Raw genomic sequence first — 18766 nt, 5'->3', positions numbered from 1 at the left:
CCTAATAGGCTTTTTCCCCTCTGCTTTTAATGTCTGTGATTCTGCAGCTTTCAAGTTGATGCTATGCTCAACTTACTAGCTCTCCTAGTCCCTATTTCAGGCAAGCCCTTAAGATACAAGAAAAACAATATATCTAATCTTTTGATAGTTGTATAACAAGTCCCCTATGAAAACACATCTTGTTTTAGACACATTTATCTACGTAGGAGTAGATAGAGATCCATAGACATGTCTAAAGAAAGATGTATGTATTCAATAAAATGCAGTAATAGCATGTGCTTGCTTGCCAGTAGTTTCAATGCATTTCCCTCTGTTATCTCTAGCATATACAGTCCATGCTTATGACAGCTATGAGAAAACATAGACCTTTACTTGCTTTCAGATTAAATGGAAAACTGTAGTCTTGCATGCTAAGCAGACTAAACATCCACAAAGGGCTGTCTTATACCCTATATTCCACTCATTCACGGTGAGTTCTAGAAAAGAATACACAATATGCAAGAAAAGAATGAAGATTCTCCTTTCTCAAGAACAGACAGATTAAGTGATTTAACACTTTAGTGCCTTGCAAGACATCTATTTAAAACTGGGGTATAAAAGCTGACCTTTCTGTTTGAAGTTTTGTAAGAGTTATATATGAGCAATATAGAGTCTTTGATACGCTTAGCCTTACAACAAAAGGAAAAGCACAGAACTACTATTACCTTCCTATTAAACATGTGGAACTGTTACCAATATGCAGTCACAAAGGAAATTCATAGCAGGGTAAGAATTTAAGCACAGGTCTGCTAATGTTGAAAGCTATTGTCACAGTAAGTGCTTTATCCACTCTATCCTATGCCTTTAATCATGGGAAAGAGTAGAAGCAGCAGAATAAAAACTTTTATTCTGAACTGTTATGATCACATTGCCATCCACTTGAGCCTTTTTTTCACAGAGGATTTTTACAGGAGAAGGTAAATCTGGTAAATTAGTACAATTAAGCCAATGCATGCTAGAGCTCTAGAGAATTCTGGCATGTCAGTAACTCAGTGCCAGAGCTGCCAAACACACGTATATCTCTCCCCTAAATCAATGACATTTGGAAATATTGCTAAAACCTATCGTCTAACAGTCAGAGGTTAAGGACAGACTCATCACCTCCTTGGGAAATATTATTACTTGGGCAACATCTTGGGAAAAAGAAATCTTGCTCTTCAGAACAATTGTTCACAAAGGGTCAACGACGGAAGTAGCAATAAAAGCTGACATTTCTCACTGGCAACATGCTGTTTGTCTCTGCTTGTGCTGGCAGGTTCCTCTGCCTCCCCTCTGTTTGATGCTGATTCTACCTCATATAGCAGAGAAGGCTCAGCAGTTGGCAAGATCGAAGGGGAAGAGTATTCAGGCTGAAACTGCTTGAAGTAGTTTTAGCTGCAGAATCTCTTTTCACAGTGATGGGGTGTGACCTATGTGAGAGCAGGTCCCTTAGCATGACTCCCCAGTTTTAATTTCGGTAAAGTTAAGTCTGGTATTTCCCCTCTTTAATCAAACTATGAAGAACTATTTCATGTTCAGGTAAAAGTGAATTGAGGAAACCTGAATAACTTTATCAATGCTACTGGTGCAAACTGCCACAGAATACAACATTACATTTTTTTAAGTTTCTCTTTGAATTCCTCAAGATGGAATAATAAAAGATGATGTATGTGCTATTGGTTCCCTGGGTGTAGAAATCTCAATGTGTCAGCAAGTACTAGGTATATGACCTCAAAGTCTAAAATCCCTGACTGAAGGGTCACCGAGATGACACAGTGTATTCCTACCATTTCCTCACACAGTTGCCTCAATCATCATTTTGTTTCTTGTGGTCCTGTTGATTTTCTGATTTATCAGACTTGCACGATCCATCACTTTAATATAATATTATGCTGAAGATATCACTCTTGTTTTAAAGCTACTTATTGACAAATATGCACAGATTTGAAGACCCATCTAGAAAAGGAATGAAAGTACTTTCATGGTCATTAAGAAGCAACTGTGGAATTTTTGATCTGACACACATTTCTAAGGAAGAGACAACAATATCACATGAATTAGGGAATGGATGTGTCAAACCCAACTACATTTTTGAGGTCATTTGGAAGATTCATTGACCTTTTTTTTATTAACAATCTTTTTATATTTCATGGTTTCATACCAAAAGCAACACAAAAATGGCAAAAACTGTGCAGAAACAAAACACACCAGAAATCCCAAATGACTATAGCTTCAGAGTTCAATTTTGCAGGGCACAGTACTTGCTATGATTGAAGTTCTATATAAGAGACCTGCCAGCCTACTTCTCTGAACCAATTCTAAATTCACATTCTCCATGAGTTTGTTTGGGTTTAGTACCTGGCATATTTACTGCACACTTCTATTTACAAACCTACATCCCATACTACAGTTCTTTCTGGGCAATTTGTTTTTATAATTTCTCCATTCAGTGTTCTCTACACTCTGATGTATTTTATTCATAGGCTAATAAGAACTTTCTTTTTCCAGTATCCATGGGGAGTCAGTAAAACAGTTTTGTAACTTCACATAAAGGGTAGTGACTACATTGCACAACACCAACCACAGCACAGGTGGACTGAGCCCAGTTGCAGGAAGTGAACTAGTTGTGAAAGCACAGTGAAGTAAAGAGAGTTTGCAGGGTTCAGGACTGAAAACAGAGAACCTGCATAATCTTTGTGTTTTTTCCCTCAAATTTAGAACTATTTGCATGCCTCTAAAAAATCTCTAAAATTGACTGAAATGAGGAATTGAAAGAACTCTTAGGGCTCTTGTCTGAATAACGAATGCATATTGAAATGGAGGGAAAGGTGGAAAGGGAAAAGACATGCTTGGCATTGTGGCTAGCATTTGCCTTTTTGCCAAAGCCCTGTAAGACCTAGGCAGACAAGAAAACATATGTTAGGGAAATTTGTTTGCAAAGTGCTTCAAAATTAGTTCTTCATAAAATCCAGTTGCTAGTTCTTCATTAAAATGCACCCATGAAACATCTGATACCCGCAGCGCCAGCCAACCAAGTTGTTTCAACATTGGAATGTGACACAACCCAATCTGTATGACACAGGATAGCATTCAGTCACAGCAGCACAGTTACCATCGGGTACCTTTTAAGCTGTTCAGAGCACCTCAATGTGTTTAAGTGCTGGCTGACAAAATAAGGTAACACTGAAGCTCCCCAGTTATTCAAGCTGTTTCAAATCAAGCAATTTCCTGTTCTAAATGAATTAAGAATTTTCATTTTGATGTGAAAAATCTGAAGTATAAAACACTCTGGTGGAAATGAAAACAAGATAACTCCAGGCACTGCCTTCTCCAGACATTACAGTGATGTTTCTATAAGGTAACCTTATTTCATGCGTCATTTGGAATGTTTTACCAACATGTAGCGATATCATAATTGCTGTAATCTCTGTAGAGTCATTTCATGCATTATTTGACATTTACAGTTCATTTTCTATACATTATCAATTCTATTAATATGACTGTCTTCTGCTAATTTCCCATTGATCATTCAAGCCTGCAACATGCATTTTGTTGTTTCAATGTAGTACTACACAGGTTGGAAGAATCTCACTTGAAAGCAGTGCATTCCTATTTCTAGTCTGCTTGCCACTCAAAACTGCATTTTTACCTCTCCTCCAGAGATCCACTCCCTATGCACATGGCACACAAGGCAGCTTCTAGACAAGTTTACAGCTACATCAGATTGACTGACTAAACTAGGCATTTGGAATATTTGCTAAACAGTAATACTGAGAAGGTTAAATCTCAGCAGGGCTCTCAGACAGGAACTGCATCTTGTTGTCTCAGGTTAATCATGTACCTAATTTGCTGATTATTGACTTGTTCCCTCAAAGGATTTTACTTGGCTTGACATACCAGCACTGATCAGTGATGAACTGTCAAGTGTAGTTGTTCACTGTTTTACAGCTCATGTCCCTAACCTGCAGAAACAAGGATTTTAAATTTCAATTTTAAAATATTGCCTGGTGTCAACTTCGGACTATTTTCTTCAATACAAAACTGTTCTGCTCCTTTCTGTCTGAACACAGCTCCTTTTCACTAGCTCAGGTCCGTAACAGCTTGCCTTTCTTTTTCTAAAATAATTTATCTCAGTAGCAGCTTGGCTGAATTTTGATTGCTGGACAAAATATGCCAAGCAATCTTCTGCTGTACCACCCTGTTGACAAGCACCACGACCCTGAATGAATATGGGAAAGTAATTCTGCAGATTATACTAGTGGATTTCATTAACGCCAGTTATAGAAGACGATTGGCATTGCCTCCTCTAAATACTGGAAAACAGGTTCCCTGAGGAGGAATTCAGCTCAGTAGGAAACACAGTTGATATTTCTCATTATTTAATTTAATAGAAAGGTCACAAAATTTGTATCCTATCCACGTAAGGCAAAGCCAAAGATAGAGGAGAAACTTTGCCTGAATCATGGCCTTCTCAGATGAGAACATCATAATGGAACCTAGAACAAATACACTTGATCACAGTGCAATAGAAATTATTTCGTACTATCAATTACATCCAATTGGATTTCTTCTAAAAGATACAGGCATACTTCCCTCTTGTCTCAGCCAGACAATTGTAATTTGTATTTATAGTAAGCTTTGATGAATGCTTAGGAGCTTTGGTTGGCCTAAGTCATATTTTTAGTTCATGGTTTATAATCCTGTTAGCTTTCCTCAACTAAACTGCTGTTTTTTTCATGGTGGAATGATAGGGTAAGTGAGCACCAAAACTCTGAATTAAATGAGACATGCTCAATGAATTATGCCATTACCTCATTCCAACAGTTAAAGATCCATGGACCTAATTTCACCCTCAAGAGAACATACTGAAGCATTACAGCTGAAATCGAAACATTCCTAAGAAAGGCTCCCACCTTGGAACATACTGTCTGTGGATATCTCCTGTGTTGAGTAGCTGTCTGGAAATGGCTGAAAATTACAATCTCCCTAGTCTTTGTGTAGAACTCCAAGGTGCTGTATGCTAACCCCTCACTAGATAGAAAGTTGACCGCTTGCCCTCCCTTCCTTGGGTTGTGGGCTGTTGATCTTATTTCTTACCAGTCAGACATATCCATTCAATAAGTCACGGAACGTTTTAAACCAGCATACTGCCTTAAAAATAAACACCAAAGAACAAGAAGCAATGCAGAATAGTTCCATAAATCTGCCTCACATTGGGAAAGAGATCCAGAATTTGTTTAATGCAAGTGTGATGTTTCATGGGAAAAGTACCACGAGCTTGTGCAAGCACATGGACACATATTACTTAAGGCTGATATCTCCTTGCTGGCAATGTGAATATACTTTCCCTATATGGCAATAAGTAGCAATGCAATTATGTTAAAGCTTCTGAGTTTTTAGCTTAGATCATGCGTTTTAACCATTTATGTAATTGCAGTGTGCTTTGCCAAAATGAAAAACCAAAAGTAGTAGCAGTTCTTGTAAATCAGGCCAAGGCATCTAGAAATCTAAAACGACGCTTTCCCAAAAGAGATCACGGAGTTCTATGTTTGCTTTTCGGAAATCATATACTAAATAAAGCAGTCTAGGTGATAGCTTCTGAAGGAAGAACTGATTTTTAGCAGCAAGAATAGATAGCACATGAAGGGAGGGGTTCTTTCCAAACACTGGTTTCTATTTCTGCTTCTCTTGCACTGTAAAGAATGGAGGCCTTTTCCTTTCAGTATGTGTAACTGCAAATGTATTATTTCTCATTACAGTTCTAATCTAAGTAAATGGGGATCCTTCCATTCACATTAATGAGTTTTCAATATAAGAAGAAAACTTCCCATTGTAACAGAAAAGATAGCTATAACGTCTCACAGCAAAGAAATTAAAACATCCACGGCATAACCTAGAAGAAATAGATAGTTAAATTTTGTCTCTCTAACTATCTTTACCTACAGCCCTTAGCTTTGTACTACAGGTCACTGTAAAAATGCAGTACTACTGAGTTTTCATTTTTGAGGCTGGTTAGAAATCAAGAAGAAATGGGTTTCCCAGCTGCAAGACTTGCCCTATGTCTGAGTCAGATTCACTTCAAAATCATCCTTGAGGGAAAAGTAGTAAAATTAAAGCTCTCAAACACACAGCCACTACATTAATGTTCTTTAATATGGCTGAGCAGCAGTGATGCCACAGTCTTTTGCACATCCCAGTGATATCACTCCAACAGTCTGTGAAAAAAACCTTCTACAAAGACAGAAAAGTCCATGTTAAGACACCTAGCTGTGTGTGCATTCCAACTGCATACAGTGCTTTGACACTGTGAGTTTGACCAACATTTCTCATTGCTTTTGACTGATGTATAAGTGGATAGGTTTATCCCAATTGGTGCCAAGATTTTGTCAGTGATTTAAAATCTTGAGGGCCAATCTGCAAGTTGTCTTGGAAAATCTGAAGGGCATGAACATCATTGGTTACTTCTTGTTACTTCAATGTCCTCCTGAAGCATGCAATAACTGAGAAATTTCAATGTCAGGGTACTCAAATATCACATATTAAGTCTTTCGCAGGAATCCCTAAACTTTAGCTCCGTAAGCCCCAACATAAATGCTCTAAACTTTTGCCTTTTGACATTTAACACCAACAAATACATTGATAAAGTACCTGGGCATGTGATGGTGGGAGTCCTCTTCTTATGTAAACACCAAAAAGAGCATCCTTCCCTAAGGATATGTTGAACTTCAGAAACTGTGGTTGGCTGACATGGATCTGAGACCGCCAAAACACTCCAGGTGGAACTTCCTGGGTGATCCTGCGGCCAACTTCTGTTTCTCCACTATCTATGCTGCTATTCCTAGTGACCCATGGTCCTATAAAATAAAAACAAATATAAATCAAATGAGATAACTGCTTTTAATACAGGTATTTTTATTTATTCGATATGATTATCTGTGGCATTGTCACCTTTAAATCAAGCTGTAGCTTTCCCTTCTTACTCTGATGCCATCTGCCTGCTGTTCCAATCAGTATGTAAGAATTTTGCCCCTACATTTTAAGTAAGAAGAATGTGAAGCTTTTTCTATGGAGCACCTACAATCTTCTAATCCCTCCAGTCCTGTAATTCTGAGATTATTCTTTACTGATCAAACATAGTAACAACAGAAGAGTCAATTCAAATGCACATCTCCCTGCAGTCTTCAGTCGCATCTTGTATGCAACTAGGGTATAAAAAATTACCTGAAAGGTGAACTGAGAGGATAACTTCAAACTAAATGAACTGATTGCAAATTTTTATTACCATTGTTTTACACAGTAAAGCAGTACAATAAGCTCCAGGTAATAGACAAGAGTTGACAGAAGGAATGAAACGCACAGAAAAGGATTCAGAGGACAGTTACTCTAACCTGCATCTACTCCTTCTGGAAAGAAAGTCAGTACAACTCAATGTACTGCTTTTTGAATTGTTTCTGCCTGAAGCAGGGACTATCTTTAAGTCTTTCTTCCTCATGCTGCTGTTAGTTAAAATCCATCATTTGATGGTTCTTCATCATGCATTATTGAAGACAAGATTTGAGACCTTTCTGGTCAAGTGCTCTGGCTTCCAGTTCATGAAATAGTCAACCTTTAAAACATGGTGCAAATCCCTTCTACTTTCTGCTGAACAGGAGAGATATGAGGCTACATATTTTAAACATGGAGTGCAAAACCTGAAGAGTTAGTGTTTTCAAGCTACAGTATATAGCAATGTTTGCTTTTGTGTTCCATGTTCCCAAACAACTTGGTGATAAATCATTTTTAAATTATTACAACAGAAGTTACAAATAGCAGATTTTCCATGACTAGAAAATATGTGTTAACAGTCACAGAAATGTAAAGGTATCATTAATATCAGTATTAACACATCCTGAATGGTAATGATACCTCTGATATAACTGGACTGTACTTGTTGAAAGCTCAATGTTTATTTCATGGTTTTTTTCATGGTGTAACACTACTTTCAATAAACAGCAAATTACTTATGAAGAATATTCAAGCAGTGTATGAATGTATCAGGGAGGCAGAGAATGACATAATTCCAGCAGGTAAGTACATAACACTTTTGTATCTTGACTATCTTTAATTGAGAGAGCTGCAATAGCATGGTTTCAATTATAGATCCCAAATTATCTGTGTTAGCAACACTTAAGCTTGTACATAATGAAACAGCTAATATGTTGGCAGTGTTTTGAAATGCTAAAAGAAGGCTCTGAATACCAACTGCTCTACAGTTTCTGGCAATTTGTTTGTTTTTTTTTCATTTTCTATGTTAATGGATCTACAATACAGCACAGCATTAAGAAAAAAAGAAAGCACAAGAAGCTGCAAAGACCGACTGCAAAGAAAGGAAAAATGGCTGAGAAAGTCAAGCAATGTGCCTTTAGAGCCACCCAAGAACACAGATATCAACCAGATTAAAACATGTAATGTTTCCTCAAAACACCATGATTTTATTTGAGGAATTACTGCAATAGAGGATATCTCAAAGTTCATACCTCAGTGACGCCAGGTACCCTCTCACTAGAATTTAAATTAAATCCACTAGAATTTAAATTAAATCCTTACCCACACAGAGAGGAAAAACAGATACAGAGCACATAAAATCACCTGTGGAATACTACATTGGAATCACTATACTGGAATGACTGTCAGAGGTGGAAAGTCAGCATAAGGTTGAGGGTTCCTTCATGTTCCTTGAGTACAACATTACACTTATTTCACAATTCCCAGTTATGGTAATAAATGTTGATTTCTTTTTTTTTTCAACACTCTTAAAAAACGTGCTGTAAATTATTTCTTTGGAAGCAGACTGTGTATACTCAAATGAACATCAACTGGACCCAAAATGGCAACAGACTCCTCGATATACTCTAAAGAACATTGCTCTTTGGGCTCAGTATATCCAGAGTTAAACTGAAATAGTCAAAGAAAAAGCTATTTCCAGGAAGTATTATAGGAGGCATTATTATTGTGATAAAAGCTGTGCAAGTAATAAAAGTGGGAAGATTAAAAGACCAGTGACCACTTCCAGTATTCTCTGTCTACAGACTCATCCTCAGTGAATTATCTGCACTGTATATTTTTTCAGTTTGGCTGATTTCATGTCTATGACAAAGATGCTCCACTTTACAGAAGCTAGTGCAGATCTTTGACACAAAGAATACTGAAGTCAGTCAGTGTAAGAAAACTCTGTAAAGTGTTTCTGACTCAGATCCTAATACTGATTGCTTCAGTTATCTTTGGCATTATCTTCACAAGCATTGCCACATAGATGCTCTTCTTTTTTCTCTACAATATAAATGACCTAGTTTCTAGTTTTCCAAATCACTCCTGGGATATTTCAGTGTCTCAGGAAAATCTACCTAAGAAGAGAATTGTTGACAGTCATAAGGGTTCAACACAGCAGAGGATTTTAAGGGCAGTTTAGATGAGCAACTGTCACAAATATTCAAGCTACTCTTCTCCTACAACAAAGAAAGGAATGGATAGATGACCCCTTGTTTTCAAGTTTGTATTTTTTTACTATAGAATGCCTATGTTCTATATCCAGCCTGTGTCATGTCCGAGAAACAGCTGCTGCTTCACCTCCAGCAAGCTGAAAGGGATTCTTACCTTTGCTTTTAAGAATATAACACATCACATTCTGTTTTTATGGCTGTGCATTACAAAGCTCAAATGACACAATTTAGAAATGACTGAAGTTGTAGTGAAATATAAGTTTTATATTTCCAAGTTTAACTTAACAACTTAAAAAGTTTTAAGCCCAAGCAAGCTATCTGAGCTCTAAAGATTAAGCATTATTTAATCACACTCTCATAAATTCCTGCTGAGTTACTCTTGCTGGTGCAAGACACAAAACTAGTGAGAGCATCTTAGTTCTGCTCCTTCCATTGATACAGCAAGTGCACCTGATTTGGTCATGACCTTGATGTTCTCAGATGACTACTTTTAAACGAGACATATTAACAATGACTATTAGAAACTCTGACCTTGAAGATGACTAATGCAGAGCAGTCAAACAAAAATACACTAGAAGGTTTCTCAGCATTGGTATCTTCACATTTCTTCCTCCCCAAGTTAGAAACACAGAAATGAAATGCACAGTAAGTATGACCACTGGATCTCTGTTCCTCGTTAATAGGCTTAAGTTTATTTTTTAATCCTGAAGAACAGGATATCATCCTAGTTTTATACTTTCAATGTCTTTTTCTGCACTAATAGCTTCACTTAAAAACTCTGTCTCTAAAGACTCTTGAATTTTTTTTTCTAAGTCACTTCAGTCTTCACTTCCTAATGCAGAGAATGTATCTGGCCACCTGACTCACTCCCCTCCAGCTATTTTTAGAAGCTTTTCCTTTTTGATAGACCACTGCAGATCACATTGAAAGAACATCAACTGCATTTAACTGAAGTTACCGATGTGACAAACTGACAAATCTTGGAAGAAAGACTAGCCCAAACAACTCATGCTGCTGCGAACAAATAAATCTCAGCATCATTATCTTGGCTGTGAGTGACTGTTTTAGAGTTTCATCTGTTTATCTCATAACCCCACAGATACTTGATTTTTTTTTTCCCTATGATTTCCTCTCTACAAATATCTACAAAAGAGAGTTTTAAAAGCATACTTCTTCATCTTACCCAGGGGAGACATTTCAATTGCTCAGTGAAACATATATTTATCAACCAAATAACACTTATTCATTTAAACTGCTGTGTTATTTACCCAGTTGAATTACTATTTTGGCATATACGTTTGAAAAGACTGTTTTAGCACTCAAGAATATTTGCCTTTGAAGCTATCAAATAGGCAATATATGACAACAACAATGCAAACTCCCCCTGCTAACTTGTCAGCAGGCCTCATCTTTGAGCTGGAGGTCAGTTTGAAGGTGGCAGCTGATAGGACATGACCAGTCAGCCTTTAATTTAACTGATGTCAAGCAGTGTCAGCTACGGAGGCAGAACTGTATCTACATTGAAACCAGATCTACTTGAGTATTTATTACAGGCTCCTCTCCCATACTGTAGTTAAAATTAAAAAAATAAAAATGAAATCTGGCTACCAGCAGTGTCACACTACAGACATCACATTTAAACAGCAATTAACTCTAGTGCTTTGACTGTGTGCCTTTACAACGGTGATGACTGCAAATTGCGTCTTGATAACACTCTTGAAAAATATCTAGCAGAATACCCATTCCAACAGATACATAATGAACTACCAAGATAATATGGACAAATACAAATTAAATACAAGGAATAAATATCACCGGTGTTGGTTAAAGAAAATTCTCCTTCGCTTCTCTTCCTGTACCTCTGCATTTCTTACAAATCTCTGCTGCAGATATTGCTTTCCTTATCTTTTTAACTTAGTTTTCTGTTGTTGTCTCTTATATAGTTAGGAATTTTCACAGATGACTCAGAATTCCAAAGAACTAGATGGTACAGCTGTGTAAAGGAAACCATTCAATACAAAAATATACTCCACTGACTTTTTACCAACAAATAATGTGTGTGAATTACTCTGGTTTTCAATGACAGCTTGATTTTTCCCTCAGGTAAATTTGCTACATATTTGACTGGCCATTCATTATTGTTTCAGAAAGCCAAACAAAAAAAGCAGAAAATGTGTTTTCTATACAGTGAAAAAATCAGTGTTATGCACTATAACCACACTGATCTCTTCCTATATGAACTTACGCTTCAAAATATCTGCTACTAATACCTAAGTGCCCTAGAACCTAAGCAAAAACAGGTTCTCTCTGAGACTTGTACAATATATTTACTGCTGGTGCAAGACAAATTCCCACAGCTACAATGAAGTAAAAAGCTAGGAGATGAGAGTTTGTGTGGAGAAGTCGCTGTGACACATCTTGAACTTCAGTTATGCTGAAGAAGCTGAGGTATTAATGAGCTCTGTTTTATCAAGTGAGGAAGAAAGAAGCTTCCAAATCTGTACCAGCTTTCAGGAGTCCAGTACACCACCTTCTGAAACAAAATCAAAATCTCAGGTTTTCTAGTCAATATCCTGTATCTCTATTGTGGCAATAGGAAAGAAATTCTGCAAAGAGATTGTCTGCTTAAGATCACTGCTCTGCCTCAGGGCAGTCAAACACTCTAGCCCTGCAGGCAGAATTAAGAAATATGCTTTAATACTCTGATATACCTAAAAATTTAAGCACATCTTCACATTCATGGGGCCATGTCTTCACAATAATCATTGTTTTCAGAATCAAAAGCAAATCATAACTGAAATAAAACTTAAGATAGGTTAGGGCACTGCATTTCACAAAGAACAAATACATATCAGCATGAATCTCTATGTCAGTGTAACAATCAATCCTAATGGTATATAATACACTTTATCACCTAACTTTAAACACAGTAACTCATACTATTAACCACAAAAAATAAAACTCCTTTTCTGTTCTGTTAAACTTCATCAAATGCTTTGCTTTTCCTGAGACAATCCTAGAGTCTGGTATATTTTCAGAAGACCACATTTGCTAGCCTTCAGAGCTTCCATATTAATACTTCTGCTTGCTAACGTGTTAATTAAGATCTACATTACATTAGCCACATAACTACTTAATAAGATTAATCTACCTGGAAAATGACGGCATGTCTTGATTAAATTGAGTGAAGGTAACAGAAGTGACATTTAAAATACATTGATTGTTATCACATTTTGATCATCCGTTTCAAAGCATCTGGAAGGAAATAGCAGAAACCAAAAGATTCCTGTGGTTTATGTTGTTAATGAGGTACGAGTTTGGCATCTTTTTATCTTTTGACACATGACAAAGAGTTCCCTTCAGTTGTTCCTGAGTCCCTACACTCTCTGATGAGTAGGGTTAGTTTCAGCAGGCAGTAGCTCCAGTGTCTCAGGCAGTTATGTCAGTGCCCAATCTATCTGTATCTGAACTCCAACTCATCAGTACATAAGGGAGGCAAATCTTCTGATCATTTAACCAATTCAGTTATACCTTAATGTTGCCTGCTGTCTGCATTGATAATAACATCATTATTAGAAAATAATCATTTCTGTATGCAAACCAAAATAAGACTCAGAGCTGCAGCACTTGGCAGAGGTCTCAGAATCATTTAGAAAGATCTGAAGACAACCTATACAGCTTCACAATGACTGCTGAGTTTAGCTTTCCACATGTATTCAAGGCCAATTTCTTCTAGATTAACAGAAACCTGGTTTTCCCCTCTTTCATCTCAAGTAAGATGGTGTCAAATTTAACAGCAAATTTAACTTTCTTTATTTCATTATTGCAATTATATTTACAATGCTGAATTTTGATAACTGGAAACAAGCTGATTTTATAGCTGGAAACATGTTACTTTTCATGACACTTCAATACTTTCCCATTTAATTAACTGTAATTGTCTTTTCAAAATCCAAACGCTGTGGTAGACATAGTGAAATAGCTCATAAACTGAGCATGAACCTGGATAAAACTGGCTGGTCCAAAGAGACACAACCCTGCATTACTACAGCAAATTATTGAGATGAAAAATACTAAGTCAATTCTGAAGGAGTAGAAGATCTGCTACATTTGTGAGCACACTAAAGACAGTATGTCATAAACAAAAAGCTCTACACTGAAGCATTCTTTACTTGGATTTGCAGCTGGAATTACTTTGGATATTTCCACATAAATGTTGCTTTATCTTAGGTATCCTCTGGAATGATTCAGTTTGCCCTTTACAGTATGTTCTGTCAATTAGAAAGGAAATAGCACATAGTCACATAATTTTAAATGTTGAATATATTTTTGGATATATTAACAGAATTTAGACATAAGATCATCTTATATAAGACCCCATAGATAAGATCCCATAATATCATCTAATTCACTTCTTTATGAAGAAAAAATTATTCCCAAACATGCTTCTTGCCCTCTCCCCCTTTCCCCCCTAACTTAGATTTATTAGACCTAAATTCTACCATTATGTTTATGCAACTGTAGAAGAGAAACTGGCTTCACTCTCAGAAAGTCGTTTTTTCAAATGTCATACTATCTAGGGAAATGTACTAAAATAAAGTAAATTGCAGTTTTATTATTTCCTACCAGAATTTAGTGTCTTTATTAAGAGGAACAAGCAGATCAAATTGAAATATCTGCCTTTTTTCTTTTCTTTTTCTTTCTCCTTTCAAATTGCTCTGCTTTAAAATGCCTTGCTTGCTGAGTAGGCACAGCTTGCATTTAAGTGGCCGTTCTCAGTCTAGGGGTTAAAGGTTTCTTTGGGAGACCCGTGTTTTGAAAAGAATGGCTTCATCCTGAGTTGTGTCAATTATAGAAAGGTCACTCTCCACAGCCAGAGCCCTGAGCCCTGAAATGGTTGTTGTGTTAAAAGCTGTCAGAGGCTTTCCTAAAAACTGCTGGGATAGCAATATTAACTTGGATATAGAAAAAAGGAAAGGTGAGGTAGAAAAACTTTTCACTCTTCCCCGCTGTAAGAATTTGTCTTTCAGATATTCCTTGTGTTGAACCAAACCTGTCATTCATATTATTCCACTGTGGAAGGTTACTTGTCTATATATGTACTCTCTCCTTCCCCAAGATTATCAACATTTCAGCAACCTTCTACAAAATGTCAAAAGAACAAGTAAACTTTTCCGACATGCTCTGAGGAAAGCTAACTGCAACAATTTAAGACATAACTAGCAGTTCTGACTTCTTGTCTCCTCTACAGGAGGTTACCACTCCCCAAACAACCACCATCTCAGCCTCTTCAAATGTTCACAACTAATTAGAGTTGGGTTGGGATAAACTGCCGGAATTTGCACTGAAGTGCCCCAGGCAGATGAGCACATTCCAATTCAACAATCCTGCTGCCCTATATTTGCACAGAGATGGCAACAAAAAGCTACAGGGGAGGGAATTTGGAAACGTGTTAAACACTGCAGTTGTCTGCTTAGTGACCATAATTGCAGTCCTGAAACTTTTCAGGTTGCTGCCTAAAACCGTAGGGTCTCTCACCTGGGCACAAGATGGACGGAGTTCAGCAGTATTATACTCTGCCTTGTACTTAGGGATGTGTTGTTTGTCCAGTTTGACCTACAGTCAGTCAGAGATGAATGGCAAACCAACAAACAGCTGTCTGAAAAGCTACAGGTTTTTGGCACCACCGGGATGTGGGTGGAAGGTAAAAGAGGAAACCCAAATTAGTCCCCTCCATGGAAACGTGACCAAAATGAGGTGGAGCAGCATCCACAAATCAGGCACACCAAACAACAACTCAGTTTCCTTTCCCAGCTCTATTTTAACTGATCTCTTTTTTTTGTTTTCAAATACATCCATTTGTTTCTAACACTTGCTTTGGCAATCAGCAAGTTTAACACAAGTCACAGGTCCTGATAGCTCAGCTATCACAACTCTTCTATTGAGCAATACCAAGTGCTCTTCCTTCTGTTTCTGTCATGTCATCCTACCTTCAAAGTATGCTATGGTCTCTGAGGTGCTTTGGCTAATTGAAACACTCTTTTCTGTCGTATTGTAGTTGTTGTAATAATCAGGGATTATCTTAAAATGATGTAGCAAAGAAAACAGCTGAACTTCACCAATAAAAAGTGTTCCATTTAAAATGATTAAAATCCATTTCCTGATATCTGTTTTCTCTGTATCTTTGATTTATGCTTTCTCAGTTTAAGAAAGTATTTGTGTTTCTAGATTTCTTCCACTCATCTCATTGCCCTCTCTCTGTCATCCTCCACTGGAACACAAGGGATGTTTAGAAGAAAAGAATCTATTTGTTGCCTACATTGGTCATACTGATATCACAGGATAGAATGTTTAGTATGGGTCAAATTCTGCTGTCCTTGATGTTTTCTATTATAATTACATCTCAGAAAGATCAAAACCCAGGAATTTGGTCCCAGCTGGAAGTCAAAGATCTTGACTTATCTCAAGCAGTACACTGAACTTCTAATAAGTCAAGCTTTCTCTCTTTCTTTGAGATCTCTAAGCTATGCCTAGAAACAGGACGCACAGCCAGTGAAATGAACCTTTTATGAGTGAGCATTTCATTAGTGTTTGATGGAGCACATCTTCATTAGCACAGGGTGTTCTAGAAATCACCTGATTTTGTGCGTTAATGCAAACAGGGAACGAGAGTCCGAACAGCTGGACCCAGGCAGCGAACCAGCAATGCTAAAATCAGCCTTGGAGATGGATTTGGCACAGACCTCGGCGCGAGCACAGAGAGTGTGGGAACCGGAGCAGCCGAACCCGCAGCCTCACCTCTGCCTCCAGTTGGCCCCGCTGCCGTGTCCTCGGCGCCCGGCGGGCCCGGCCGCAGCCCGTTGTGGAACGTGTGTCCGTCCGCTGGCCGCAGCTGCCAGTTGAGCCCCAGGAGGTGCATGGCTGCGGGGACACAAAGCCGCGGCAGTCAGACAAAAACACCTTGGGGGAGAGACTACACTTCATTGCTTTTGCAAAACTCGTCTCAGAAGGATAGTAATATGCTGAAAAAACAAAAAGGCAACAAAAACCCCTGAAAGAAAGTCCTGGTGATTCACACAACTCTTATTTTTATGGGGTTCTTGGAACTTCTAAATTCTTGAAACAAAAGGAAAAATGCTTATAATGAGGTATATCCAAGCAGAGAGGTAAGCATTTTGTTCAGACTAGGGCATCCTGCACCACCTACCCGACTCAGGCATTGCAGGGGGATACCTTAATGGAAAAAAAAGCACTACTGCAAATACTAGCTCTGAGTTCAAATTCTGCGTGATAATTTATACACTGATTATAAAATTCACTTTAGTCCAACGTATACTAATGACAACTGTAACACAACTCTTCTGTGTTTATTACAACTTCTTTAAATCAGCAGATATAACAGCCCCCTCATTCTGCTTCCGGACTATCCCAACAAATCCAGGACTTTGCCAATCCTTTGGCCTCGTCATTTCTTCTAATCCAGTGCACAAAACTCGGCCACACAACCAAGAGCACCATGCAGTGCCAGCCAGGGCAGACCTGTCTGCTAGTAGAGCTTTCTGGCAGCAGAATGCCCTCCCTGACTGTCCCCAAGCTGGAGATGTGCCTACAGGTACAGCAAGGCCATGCAGCCATGCCTGACAAAGAAGATGCAGAGCTGGAGAAAGGCCAAGGCACCACCTTTGCAAGTGCAAGAGTTATAGGCACTGTGGTAGGGGCTAATTGAATAAGTTCTGTGCATAATGCATGAGACTTGACAGGTCTGAATCATTCAGCTAGTGGATTTATGTGCATCTTTACCCTGTATAAACAGAAGCTACCTGAATATATCTCCATACTTCCATCATATTATCCCTATGGCTTCCTTTCAATATAGCAGAGTGGCCAGGGACTGAAGGGCCCACAAAGCTGTTTTGGTTCATTTTCTTTGTGTCCACCACCAGCACCCTCCCTGTTTAGACAGGATGTATGCAAACCTACGTACCACAGAGAAAATAATTTTCAGTTCTGCTCTAAAATGGTATTTGAGGGGATTCACTGACAGTTCAGAGGCAGAAAATATATACCATTATGGGCACCCTTCATGAGTGTCACATCCATATAAGATTAGCAGATATTAGCGAGCAATTGTAGAAGAGTTGGTCATAAATGGACCAATAGTGGCCACATAGATAAATGTTCAGAGAATAAACGTTAGGGATAGGTAAGGGAAAACAATTGTCACAGAAATTGCAATTTACAGTGCTTGCGACAGCACTCTCTTGGATTTATCAGAGATTACTCTGAATACAGGAAATCCATTTAGATGTGACCAACTCTTATACATATTCCTAAACCCTGAGAAAACAAAACAAAGTACTCCCATCCCCCAGAATCCATCTATCCCAGCTGCTGGAAATTTCTTAGCACACAATCCATTCAGAGTTTAACCTTCCTATTTTTGACAACAGCAGCTAAGAAGCAAGCCAGCTTTCATAACTTCGCCTTCCCCTACACATACCTATGGACCAAGAAGTTGTCTAAGAATAGTCACTAACGTAATTTTGTGCGTAGAGGGAAGTTGCCAGATTTTGCATTTGTGCTGAATTTACAAAAGTGTTTTTTTATCAGAGAAAAAAGAAAATATATCCAAGTATCAGGTTTTTAAAAAATCACCAAGGCCGAACTTGAAAAAGATGTTTTCATAGAATCATAGAATGGTAGGGGTTGGAAGGGACCTTTAGAGATCATCTAGTCCAACCCCCCTGCAGAAGTAGGTCAACCTTGATCAGGTCACACAGGAATGTGTCCAGGTGGGCCTTGAAGACCTCCAAGGAAGGAGACTCCACAACCCCTCTGGGCAGCCTGTGCCAGGGCTCCCTCACCTGAAGAGTGAAATAGTTTTTTCTTATATTTAAATTGAACTTTTTGTGTTCCAGCTTCATCCCATCACCCCTTGTCCTGTTACTGGCTACTATAGAAAAAAGGGATGTCTCAACCTCCTGACATCCACTCTTTAGATATTCATAAATATTAATAAGATTTCCCCTCAGTTTCATCTTCTCCAGACTAAACAGCTCCAGTTCCTGCAGCTTTTCCTCATATGAAATATGTTCCATTCCTCTGATCATCTTGGTGGCCCTGTGCTGGACTCTCTCTAGCACTTCCCTGTCCCTCTTGAGCTGAGGAGCCCAGACCTGGTTTTGCTGGGAATCTACTCAAAACTTATTTCTAGGGAATGATAAAGAATTCCTAGGAAATACACTGAAATTCTATGTAGGATCAAATAT

The 18766-nt window shown here is 38.2% G+C and overlaps 1 protein-coding gene across 3 annotated transcripts in view; it reads right to left on the bottom strand.

The window, feature by feature from the left end:
• Positions 1-18766, bottom strand: part of TENM2 (teneurin transmembrane protein 2) — a 517058-nt gene that overhangs the window by 103768 nt on the left and 394524 nt on the right. For all 3 annotated transcript variants that reach the window (XM_062002971.1, XM_062002972.1, XM_062002973.1), the window contains 2 exons: positions 16296-16418; positions 6667-6872 (listed from right to left, as the gene is read on the bottom strand). In XM_062002971.1, coding sequence (XP_061858955.1) covers positions 6667-6872; positions 16296-16418 — 329 coding nt within the window. The remainder of the gene's footprint in view (positions 1-6666; positions 6873-16295; positions 16419-18766) is intronic.

Source organism: Colius striatus, chromosome 9 (assembly GCF_028858725.1).
Source record: "Colius striatus isolate bColStr4 chromosome 9, bColStr4.1.hap1, whole genome shotgun sequence".
NCBI classification, from domain to species: Eukaryota; Metazoa; Chordata; class Aves; order Coliiformes; family Coliidae; genus Colius; species Colius striatus.
The sequence above is the reverse complement of the archived record's forward strand: the minus strand, read 5'-3'. Positions and strand labels throughout refer to the sequence as shown.